General features: G+C 48.3%; 2 protein-coding genes across 8 annotated transcripts; both read left to right on the top strand.

Moving 5' to 3' along the window:
- On the top strand, positions 1-10,820 carry LOC119952210 (gastrula zinc finger protein XlCGF8.2DB-like). 7 transcript variants are annotated; one of them, XR_005457779.1, is made up of 2 exons: positions 1-359; positions 1,529-1,805. XR_005457779.1 is itself a non-coding variant. In XM_038775848.1 (2 exons), the coding sequence occupies exon 2, from the start codon at positions 9,934-9,936 to the stop codon at positions 10,690-10,692; it is 759 nt and encodes a 252-aa protein (XP_038631776.1). In that variant the 5' UTR covers positions 1-359; positions 9,571-9,933; the 3' UTR covers positions 10,693-10,820. The 7 variants fall into 7 exon arrangements, 6 of the variants coding, with proteins under 6 accessions (XP_038631776.1, XP_038631778.1, XP_038631777.1 ...); XM_038775848.1 differs by lacking the exon at positions 1,529-1,805 and adding an exon at positions 9,571-10,820; XM_038775850.1 differs by lacking the exons at positions 1-359; positions 1,529-1,805 and adding exons at positions 5,206-5,300; positions 9,571-10,820.
- Positions 2,063-3,512, top strand: LOC119952236 (zinc finger protein 239-like; the record flags this gene model as incomplete). The annotated part of the gene is made up of 1 exon (XM_038775889.1): positions 2,063-3,512. A coding segment is annotated over one exon (600 nt), but the record flags the coding sequence as incomplete, so codon positions are not given.
- Positions 10,821-12,228: the final 1,408 nt, after the last annotated feature.

The raw sequence follows: 12,228 nt of genomic DNA, 5'->3' as shown, positions 1-12,228 counted from the left end.
CCTCCCTCTTGGGCATGCGCAGTCCCGGGCCGGGGGGAGGGGAGATCACCGAGCGGCTTCTCGCTCTGGCCGGAGCTGTCAGCCGGTTGCCTGGAAACCTTGTCTGGAGGAGGGGAAACAATGAGTGGGGCAGAGCTGCTGTGTCCGCGCGCCGGGCCTGCGCACTGGAATCCTGAGACGTCACCGCGGATTCCTCTGCGTGCGCAGGAAAGTTGTTGACCAATGGGAAGAGTTGGTGAACCGGAAGGATTCTCTTCCGCCATCCAATCAGCTCCCCCCGTTGTCTGAATGCGGAAGCTGTACAATGAGGAAACCTGGGACCTCACACAGACTGAAAACTCTTCCTGTCTCCAACATCAGTGAGTAAAACAATTTATTTTCTCATTCTCACCTTCAATTAGTGACTTGCAGCAACTGAAGGGAAAGGAAGTGAATCCAGGGAGGGTGTAGACTCTGGAAAGCTTGGCTCGGGTCTCTCTCTTCAAGACATTGACATCCTTTGCTCCCTCAGCTTGACACATTTATTTGTCTGGCTAAAAGGATGGTCTCTTTCCTAATGTTCACAATTAGAGGGCTGCTTTCAAACCATCCCTCCAAATCCTTGTCCTTCAAGGATTTAGCGAAGACCAAGGCAGTAGTCGGATTATTGAAAGAATTGACGGAGTTGTCTGATGCAATTTTCAGGGTCACAGGATAAAGCGACATAATTCACTGTAAGGTGAGGTGGGAGCCAGGTCCCACCTCACCATACCCGTCTCCAGGACCCTCTGGTGATCTTTCAAGTTGTAGAAGTGAATGATTACAGGCCTGGGATGAAAACTATCCCTCGGCGTCAAAGACAGGATCCGATGCCCTTTCTAATTTGAAACACCCAGGCTTCACATCCAGATGGAGAAAACGTGGCAGCCAATCCTCGAAGAACCTAACGGGAGCCTTACCCTCCACACCTTCCGGCAGGCCGACGACTAGGATGTTCTTTCTCTGACCCTCGGTTCTCCAGGAGTCCACCACACCACTCAGCTGGTTTTCCAAGGATTAAATTCTTGCCTCTGCCGAGGAGGCATCTTGCTCAACATTCAGGATTCTCTCCTCGGGATCATCGAATCTCTTCATGGTGTTTTACAGCTCGGCTTCATGAGCTCACAGATATTGAGTCAACTCACTCAGCCTCTGGTCACTAACACGGAGAATGTCGCTGACATCGATCGGCCAATGATCCCACAGAATAAACGAGCAGGGTCGATGAGCTGAATGGCCGTCTGCAGCTCCTATTTGTTATGATCTGTGTGTCCAGGACACGAAGCTGTGAGCATAGATCTGTCAATCAGCCTGTATCAACACCTTCAGGAGAATTGGGAGGGGGAATATTAGATACAGCAGAGTGAGAATGGAGGGAGGGTGTGTGGGATGGAGATTTACAGCTTTTGTGGAACAAGAGAGGAAAGAATGTTCTCTAGGAACTAGAATTGTCTGTTATGAATTTCTAACCTGTACTGACAGTGATGTCTTTTGTAAATTGTCTTTACAGGATATTAGAAGAGGAGGAATTACAGACAGAAATCTCGACCACCAGCTCTCAATCTGACTGAGTCTCTCAATTCCTTGGAACTGAATATCACCGGACATTGAATCTGGAAGGAGTAATGTTTGTCTTTTCTGTCGGCTTCAAAAAATGTTAGCCATCAGTGTGACTGGAAAAGCACCGACACACACACACACTACTGAGTGAGAGTGTTCCAGAGCACTGACTGTGGAAAGAGATTTAACTAGTTACACAGCCTGAAAAAACATCACACCATTCACAGTGGGGGGAGGCTGTACACGTGTTCTGTGTGTGGACGAGGTTTCAACTGATCGACAAACCTGGAGAGACACGAGGACACCCCCCACCCTGGAGAAACGGTGGAAATGTCGGGAATGTGGGAAGGGATTCAGGGCTCCATCTCAGCTGGAAGCTCATCGACGCATTCACACCGGGGAGAGGCCGTTCACCTGCTCTGTGTGCGGGAAGGGATTCATTCAGTTATCCGCCCTGCAGACACACCAGCAAGTTCACACCGGGGAGAGGCCGTTCATCTGCTCTCAGTGTGGGAAGGGATTCACTCGGTTCGGTAACCTGAAGATGCATCAGCGAGTTCACACTGGGGAAAGGCCGTTCATCTGCTCTCAGTGTGGGAAGGGATTCACTCGGTTCGACAACCTGCGGATACATCAGCGAGTTCACACTGGGGTGAGGCCGTTCACCTGCTCTCAGTGTGAGAAGGGATTCACTACTTCATCAAGCCTGCTGAAACACCAGCAAGTTCACAGTGGGGAGAGGCCGTTCACCTGCTCTCAGTGTGAGAAGGGATTCACTACTTCATCGAGCTTGCTGTCACACCAGCGTGTTCACACTGGGGAGAAGCCGTTCACCTGCTCTCAGTGTGGGAACAGATTCACTCAATCGTCCGACCTGCAGAAACACCAGCGAATTCACACTGGGGAGAAACCGTTCACCTGCTTTCAGTGTGAAAAGGGATTCGCTCGGTTATCCAACCTGCGGATACATCAGCGAGTTCACACTGGGGAGAAGCCGTTCACTTGCTCTCGGTGTGGGAAGGGATTCACTCAATCATCCCACCTGCAGACGCACCAACGAGTTCACACAGGGGAGAAGCCGTAACCTGTTCTTAGTGAGAGAAGGGATTCAGATATCCATACACCCTGCGGGAACACTAGCGAGTTCACACCTGGAAGAAGCCATTCACCTACTCTGAGCAGGGGAGACATTCAATGATCCGGAGACACTAGCAAGTTAATTCTGGGGAGAGGCCATTCATCTGCTCTCAATGTGGGGAGACCTATCACTGATAAGTCTATTTTCTTCCAGATGTGAATAGATCCTATCCCTCAGTATCTTCTCCAACAGTTTGCCTACCACTGACATCAAGCTCACAGGTCTATAATTCCCTGGATTATCCCTGCTACCCTTCTTAAACAAAGGGACAACATTATCAGTTCATCTGCTCTCAACGTGGGGAGGGGTTTTGTGATTCATCACAGCTGTTCTGACTGCAACAAGTTCACAATAAATTCCAGATGTTGGCTCCGTTGTTATTGTTTCTGCTCTCACTGACATCCAAGATTGCATTTTGTTCATTCTGACATCTGGTGAATGGTGATGATTGGAGGGTTTCTTTCTGCTGGACTGGCCGGTCTAACACCTCTGCCTCTGGTGGGCTGACCATTTTTGAGCCTTGTTGCGATTACCTGGTTCCAAGTTTGACGAGGAGCACAGAATGAAAAGGTGTTTGCATGTTGGAAGATATTTAGTTCCCAAAGCAGCCACATTGCCATGAAGATGGGCTATGGTGGTTACAGGGTTCTTTTGCCTAATTTATCTGGGTGTTTCTTGCAGAAGGAAACTGTCATGGTATGAGGGGCAAGTTGTCTGTGGTAGATTGGGAAATTACAATAAACATATCACTGAAAGTGGCAACGCAGGACGATAAACAAAATGAAATGAAAATAGCTTACTGTCACAAGTAGGCTTCAAATGAAGTTACTGTGAAAAGCCCATGGTCGCCACATTCCGGCGCCTGTTCGGGGAAGCTATTACGGGAATCGAACCATGCTGCTGGCCTGCTTGGTCTGCTTTCAAAGCCAACGATTTAGCCCTGTGCTAAACAGCCTCTCAGGTCACTAAGAAGGCAGACGGCATGCTTGTCGTCATTGGTCGGGGCATTGAGTATAAAAATTGGCAAGTCATGCTGCAGCTGTACAGAACCTTAGTTAGGCCACGTGGAATATTGCCTACAATTCTGGTCACCACATTCCCAAAAGGATGTGGAGGCTTTGGAGAGAGTACAGAGGAGGTTTACCAGGATGTTGCCTGGCCTGGAGGGTATTAGCTGTCAGGAGAGGTTGGATAAACTCGGATTGTTTTCACTCGAGCGACGGAGGTTGAGGGACAACCTGATAAAAGTTTACAAAGTTATGAGTGGCATGGACAGAGTGGATAGTCAGAAGCTTTTTCCCAGGTTGGAAAAGTCAATTACCAGGTGCCACAGGTTTAAGGTGCGAGGGGCAAAGTTTTTAAAAACATTTTATTGAGGCATTTATGCTTTTATAACAATAAGCGATACAAATATAAACATAGTTTAGTGCGTAAACATCCCTCCATCTCCCACTGCTCCCGCTTACTCTGGACACAAAATAGCTGAACTCCCCCCCATCTCATCACCCCCCTCCCCTTTATTGCCTCTGCTGACAGTTTAGTTTTATCTGAAGAAGTCAATAAACGGCTAGAGAGAAGAGGGAGAGAGAGACAGCCCCCCCCCCCCCCCCCCCCCCCAACCACACTCAGGGGATCCCGGATATGGTGGTGTCGAGAGTAGGAGTAAGGGAGGGAAGGTTTCCGAGATCTACAAGGAACTGATGAAGTGGGAGGGAGCCCCGAGGGAGGTGAAGCAAAAGTGGGATGAAGAGCTGGGTGGGGAGTTGGAGGCCGGATTATGGGAGGAGGCCCTGAGGCGAGTCAATGCATCCTCGTCCTGTGCCAGGCTCAGCCTAATACAATTCAAGGTGGTCCATAGAGCGCACAGGGCGGGGGTGCAGATCAGCAGATTCTTTGAGGGGCTGGAAGACAGTTGTGGGCGCTGTGTGGGGGGACCTGTGAACCATGTTTATTTGTTCTGGGCATGTCCGAGGCTGAGAGGTTTCTGGCAGGGGTTTGCTGACCTCCTGTCAGAAGTATTAAAGGCGAAGGTGGTACCGAGTCCAGAGGTGGCGATCTTTGAAGTGTGGGAAGATCCAGGAGCCCATGGGGTGGAGAGGCCGATGTTCTGGCCTTTGCCTCTCTGGTGGCCCAGAGACGGATCCTACTGGGATGGAGGGACTCGGAACCCCCGAAGTTTGGAAAATCAAGTTCACCTTGAGGGGATCGTTACAGGGGTTTGCCGCTCATTGACGTCTTCAAGAAAAAGTAAGCTGTGAGCAGGGGTGGGGCATGGGGGTTTGAGTAAGGTTAGGAACACCAGTGGAAAGGGAGGCTGGGGAAGGAGGTCCTGTTTGTGTAAGCCATGTTGGCTGGGGTTTGTTACTGGATGGGTGTGCTGTTTTGTTCCTTTTGATACCTGATGGTTAAAATTGTTACAATTATAAATGCTTTAATAAAATATTTTCTTAAAAAAAGAAACTACGGTTCTTCTTTCTACTGATTCCAGCTCCGACAACAGGTCACAGCATCTTCAGCCCTCAGCTCTGTTATTGGGCTGTCATTGACATGAGCCATGATGTGGAGATGCCGGCGTTGGACTGGGGTGAGCACAACTGGGGTTACAACACCAGGTTAAAGTCCAACAGGTTTGTTTCAAACACGAGCTTTTGGAGCACAGATTCACCTGAGGAAGGAGCTGCGCTCCGAAAGCTCGTGTTTGAAACAAACCTGTTGGATTTAACCTGGTGTCGTAAGACTTCTTACTGTGATTGACATGAGCAACAGAGAGACAGCAAGTTGCCTGAGGATTAAATGGGAAGTTGAAACTTGTGGCTCTAAACCAACTGTGCAAGATCTGTCAAGATCAGTAATTTAAAAAAATAAATTGTAAACCCAGTGAACAAATTAATGAGTCATAAGACAAAAACTTCAAGTTTTATGACTTTTCCTGCAACATACAAACTAGAAACAACACTGCCTAAACACTATTTTTATAAAGAATGCATTCATTAAACTATAAATAGGATGTTGCCCTTTTACTTTGAACACAATCAAAAATCGCACTCCATGGTAACGTCGCTGAAGTGGTCACTCAATTCCCTTGGAACCAGTCCAATGTGACTCTTCGTTCCTGTGTTTACTTCCATTCTATTCCTTTGCCTGACTGGCAACCCTTAATCCCAGAAGTGTCTTGCAGTGATGGTTCTCCTGATGATATTCAGGTCCTGATATAATAATAATCTTAATTGTCACAAGTAGGCTTACATTAACACTTTAGAATTAGAACAGTACAGCACAGAACAGGCCCTTCGGCCCTCGATGTTGTGCCGAGCAATGATCACCCTACTCAAGCCCACGTATACCTATCCCAGTAACCCAACAACCCCCATTAACCTTATTTTTTAGGACACTAAGGGCAATTTAGCCTGGCCAATCCACCTAACCCGCACATCTTTGGACTGTGGGAGGAAACCGGAGCACCCGGAGGAAACCCACGCACACACGGGGAGGATGTGCAGACTCCGCACAGACAGTGACCCAGCCGGGAATCGAACCTGGGACCCTGGAGCTGTGAAGCATTTATGCTAACCACCATGCTACCGTGTTGCCCAACACTGCAATGAAGTTGCCAGGAAAAGCCCAAAGTCGCCACATTCCGGCGCCTGTTTGGGTAGAGGGAGAATTCAGAATGTCCAAATTACCTAACAGCACATCTTTCGGGACTTGTGGGAGGAAACCCACACACATGTGGAGAACGTGCAGACTCCGCACAGACAGTGACCCAAGCCGGGAATCGAACCTGGCACCCTGGTGCTGTAAAGCAACAGTGCTAACCACCATGCCGCTCATAACCAAGTGACTCTTCCAAATCCTGAAGTCTTTTTTTCTGCAAATCATCATCTAATATCGTGTAAAAGGTATTCACAAATGGAAATTAAGAACAGACAGTTCTAGTTCCTGTGAAACATTCTTTCCTCAAAAGCTGTAAATCGCCATCCAACACTCTCCCCCTCCATCTCACTCTGCTGTATCTAATATTCACCCTCCCAATTCTCTGAAGGTGCTGATTCAGGCTGATTGACAGATCCCTGCTCACTGCTTCCTATACTGGACAGAGGCCTGAAATTCTCCATGCAGACTGCCAGACAGAAATATGTCTATATTACTGAACTAAAAATGTGTGCAACATACAGATTGGATTCACTTCCTTTCTCTTCAGTTGCTGCAAGTCACCAATGTCCCCTCAGAATGAGAAAATAAATGGAAAGATAAAGTAGACTTGGAGCAGCTGCTGCCTCTTGCGGGGCATTCCAGAATGAGAGGTAACAGTCTTACGATAAGCGGTAGCAAATTCAAAACAGTTATAATTTTAAAATAAATTCAGTGTACCCAACTATTTTTTTAACAATTAAGGTGCAATTTAGTGTGGCCAATCCACCTACTCTGCACATCTTTGGGTTGTGGGGGTGAAACCTACACAGACACGGGGAGAAAGTGCAAATTCCAGACAGTATGTGGAGATGTCGGCGTTGGACTGGGGTGAGCACAGTAAGAAGTCTTACAACACCAGGATTCACCTGAGGAAGGAGCAGTGCTCCAAAAGCTCGTGTTTGAAACAAATCTGTTGGACTTTAACCTGGTGTTGTAAGACTTCTTACTGTGCACACAGACAGTAACCCAGGGCCGGGATTGAACCCAGGTCCTCAGTGCCGTAGACAGCAGTGCTAACCACTGGCCAACGTGCTGCCCTATTCAAAACAGAGTTGAGGAGAAACTGCTTCTCCCAAGGGCTGTGAATCTGTGGAATTCACGACCCCAGAGTGAGGTGGAGCTGGGACAGTGAGTAAGTTTAGGGAGGAGTTAGACAGGTTTTTAATCGGTTTGAAGGATTATACTTGATGGGTGAAATGGCCTAATTCTGCTCCTATATCTTATGACCTTCTGAAAGGGGGAGACATTGATTTGCTCCCAGATGTTGCCCAGAGGAGGAAGTTTTAGTCTGAAACTCATTGTCCAACCTCCACATTGTGACATCACAAAGGAGCTCGTCCTCTGAATCAACCAATAGGAATAAATCCGTTCCGCAGTGACGTTATGCATTTGAGCCCACCGGCGCGGTGCGCGGACACGGGAGCTCCGCCCCCGCCCTTTATTCCCCTCCCCCAGCACATTGTCAAGTCGGTTTCCATGCAACCGGCTGACAGTTCCGGCCGTTGTTGCCCCCCCCCCCCCCCCAGACCCGGGACTGCGCATGTCCAAGGGGAGGAGAAGTTGCGCATGTGCCGGGGAGCTCACTTCTGCTGACCTTACTGCTGAGGATTGACCAATGGGAAGATAGGAAAACCGGAAGGACTCTGTTCCTCCGCCAATCAGAGCTCCCCCATTTTCTCAATGCGGAAGCTGGACATGGAGGTTTGTGCCGAGCAAAGCTGTTGTTCCCCCAACCCTGAGTGAGCTTGAGCTGCACACAGACTTAAACCTCCTCCTGTCTCCAACATCTGTGAGTAAAACACTTTCTTTCCTCGCCCTTTCCATTTCTTTTCTAATTCTCACCTTCAATTGGTCACTTCCAGCAACTGAAGAGAAAGGAAGTGAATTCAGGGAGGGTGCAAACTCTGCAAAGCTTGGCCCAGGTCTCTCTCTCTTAAAGACATTAACATCCTTTGCTCCCTCAGTTTGACACATTTATTTGTCAGGCTAAAAGGATGGTCTCTTTCCTAATGTTAACAATTACAGGGCTGGTTTCCCCAGGAGATGGCTGACATTTAAGGAGACAGTAAACAGGACAAATGCAACCCAGCCAATTTGTCGCCCTTTCAGTCTACTCTCTATCATCAGCAAAGTGTTGGAAGGAGTCGTGAATAGTGCCATCAAGTGGCACTTACTCAGCAATAACCTGCTCACGGATGCTCAGTTTGGGTTCTGCCAGGGTCACTCAGCTCCTGACCTCGTTGCAGTCTGGGTTGAAACATGGACATGAATGCCAGAGGTGAGGTGAGAGTGACTGCCCTTGACGTCAAGGCAGCATTTGACCGAGTATGGAAACCACGAGCCTCAGCCACACTGTAATCGGACAGTTATGTCCACTGTTGTTATATGGAATATATTAGATATATTATTGATGGTTTTGTAATAAAATACATATATATTTCTAGTTTAGTCATATAGTACTGTACCTACATTATATATTTCCAGTCGTACAATCATTGCAGCACTGACAGAATCCATTTGTTAACTCGAGTCAATGCTGACTCTCTGTACAGCAATCCAGTCAGTCCTATTCCTCCTCAATATCCCGGTTCCCCTGCAAGTTTATTTTCTTCAATTTCATTTTGAATTATTGGTCATCTCAACTTCCACAACTCCACAACCATTGTGGGCAGTGAGTTCCTCAAAATGATCACTCTGTGACGAAATAAAATTCTTCCTCAGAATCTCCCCATTTCTAATCAGTAAATATACTACAATGGAGATTCTCTACTGTACAGGTTGTAATGAGTTTAGATTTGTTGATCAGCATCAATCAGCACCTTCATAAGAATTGGGAGGGGAAAGAAGTGAATCCAGTCCGTATATTGCACACATTTTTCGTCCAGTAACATAGGCCGAGATCAGTCTGGCAGCCTTTGTGTCCAGGACAGGAAGCGGTCAGCTTGGATCTGTCAATCAGCCTGATTCAGCATCTTCAGGAGAATTGGGAGGGTGAATATTAGATACAGCAGAGTGAGAATCAAGGGAGAGTGTGTGAAATGGACATTAGGGAATTTGAGGGAAAGACAGAGAGGAAAGAATATTCAACAGAAACTAGAATTGTTTGTTCTGAATTTCTATCCTGTACTGACAGTGATGACTTTTGTAAAATCTTTTTGCAGGAAGTTAGAATGAGAGGTGTTTGAGGCCGATATATCAAACTAAACATCACGTCAAGAACTGACTGAGTCACTCAATTCTTGGGAACCGAATATCATCCGCCTTTGAATCTAGAAGGAGAGCTGTTTGTCTATTCTGTCTGCTTCAAGAGATTTCAAACATCAGTGTGACTGGAAAAGCACCGAGACACACAAACCTGCGTGAGAGTATTCCAGAGCACTGACTGTGGAAAGAGCTTTAACCAGTGACGCAGCCTGAAAAGAAATCACACCATTCACAGCAGGGAGAGACTGTAACCGTGTTCTGAGTGTGGACGAGGTTTCAACTGATCGTCCAACGCCGTGAGACTCAAGATCACCTGGACCATGGAGAAACCATGGAAATGTGAGGATTGTGAGAAGGGATTCAAAGGCCCGTACGGGCTGGAAAGGCATCAACGCAGTCACACTGGAGAGAGGCCGTTCACCTGTTCTGTATGTGGGAAGGGATTCGCAGCCCCACATGAGCTGGAAAGGCATCAACGGAGTCACAGTGGAGAGAAGCCATTCATCTGCTCCCAGTGTGGAAAAGGATTCACTGATATCGGCAACCTGCGGAGACACGAGCGAGTTCACACTGGGGAGAGGTCGTTCATCTGCTCGGACTGTGGGAAGGAATTCACTCGGTTATCCCACCTGCAGAAACACCATCGAGTTCACACTGGGGAGAGTCCATTCACCTGCACTGTGTGTGGGAAAGGATTCATTCAGTTACCCAAGCTGCTGGTCCACAATCGAGTTCACACCGGGGAGAGGCCATTCATCTGCACTGTGTGTGACAAGGGATTCACTCGGTTAGCCCACCTGAAGACACACCAGCGAGTTCACACCGGGGAGAAGCCATTCACCTGCACTGTGTGTGGGAAGGGATTCAGTCAATTATCCAACCTGCTGAGCCACAATGCCAATCACACCAATGAGAGACCTTTTAAATGCTCTGACTGTGGGAATGGGTTTAAAAGCTCTCAGGTACTGATGTCCCACCAGCGCATTCACAGTGAGGAGAGACCGTTCAGCTGCTCTCACTGCACAAAGAGCTTTAGAACCTCATCCAACCTGATGAAACACGAGCGAGGTCACACCTAACAATAAAGCAGAATACCCGGAGGCCTTGTTCATCGTGGCCGGGGACTTTAACCAGGCCAACCTCGAGTGTACTGCCAAAATTCCACCACCACATCTCCTGTCCCAACAGGGGCCCCGACATCCTTGACCACTGCTACACAAACATCAAGGGCACCTCTCGATCCACCCCCCCCAAACCGCACTTCGGAAAATCGGACCACAAGATGGATCTCCTTCTCCTGGCATACAAGCAGAAACTGAATGGGAGAATCCGGTTAAGAAGGTTGTGCAATGCTGGTCGCGGCAAAGGAAGAGCTCCTACGCGACTGCTTGGAGTCAGTGGACTGGTCCATATTCAAGAACTCAGCAGGCCAACCTAAACGGGTTTGCCAGCACCATCACAGACTTCATCAGCAAGTGTGTAGAAGATTGTGTGACAAAGAAGGTAGTATGTATGTTACCCAACCAGAAACCATGGTTTAATCGGGAGATTCACTCCGTACTGAAGGCCAGGTCTGAGGCATTCAAGACAGGCGACCCTGACCTATGCAAGAAATCTAGGTACGACCACCACAAAGCCAACAGGGACGTCAAGAGAGAATACCAAACTAACCTCGAGTCACAGACCAATGACATGGACTCTCATCAATTAAGGCAAGGCTTCAACAACATAATGAGCTGCAAAGCCGAGAAGAATCTTCGGCCACCCCTCCCTGACAAATTCAATGCATTCTATGTTCACTTCAACAGGAAACCAACAAACCTTTGTCAACTGCCCCAGCTACCTTGGACACACCCATACCAACCGGAACAGCCTCCAAAGTCAGATCGGCCTTCTTGAAAGTGAACCCTCGGTAAGCGGCAGGTCCTGATGGGATCCCTGGTCGTGCACCCAAATACTGTGCGGAACAACTGGCGGACGTGTTTCTGGACATCCTCAACCTCTCCCTACTCCGTTCCGAGATTCCCACCTGCTTCAAGAAGACCACCATCCATACCGGTGCCAAAGGAAAACCAGGCAACGTGCCTCAACGACTACCATCCGGTGGCCTTGGCATCGATCATTATGATGAGCTTCGAGACGTTGGCCGTGAGACACTTCAACTCCAGACTCCCAGAGTGCCTTGATCCACTACAATTCACATCCCACTGCAACCGGTCCACTGCAGACACCATGGCCCTACCTGTCCCCCGCAGACACCATGGCCCTACCTGTCCACCGCAGACGCCACCTCCATCTCCCTGGCCCAACACTCATTCCTAGAGCATCTCGACAACAAGGACTCCTCTGTCAGACTTCTATTAAGTAACTACAGCTCTGCCTTCAACTCCATAATCCCAGCCAAGCTCATATCAAAACTCCAAAACTGAGAACATACCCCTGTCTACATCAATGGGAACGAAGTAGGAAGGGTCGAGAACTTTAAGTTTTTAGGTTTAAAGATCACCAACAGCCTGTCTTGGTCCCCCCATGCCAACACTATAGTTATGAAAGCCCACCAATGACTCTACTTTCTCAGAAGACTAAGGAAATTTGGCATGTCAGCTACGACTCTC

Source organism: Scyliorhinus canicula, chromosome 17, assembly GCF_902713615.1.
Source record: "Scyliorhinus canicula chromosome 17, sScyCan1.1, whole genome shotgun sequence".
Classification (NCBI taxonomy): Eukaryota; Metazoa; Chordata; class Chondrichthyes; order Carcharhiniformes; family Scyliorhinidae; genus Scyliorhinus; species Scyliorhinus canicula.
The sequence above is the reverse complement of the archived record's forward strand: the minus strand, read 5'-3'. Positions and strand labels throughout refer to the sequence as shown.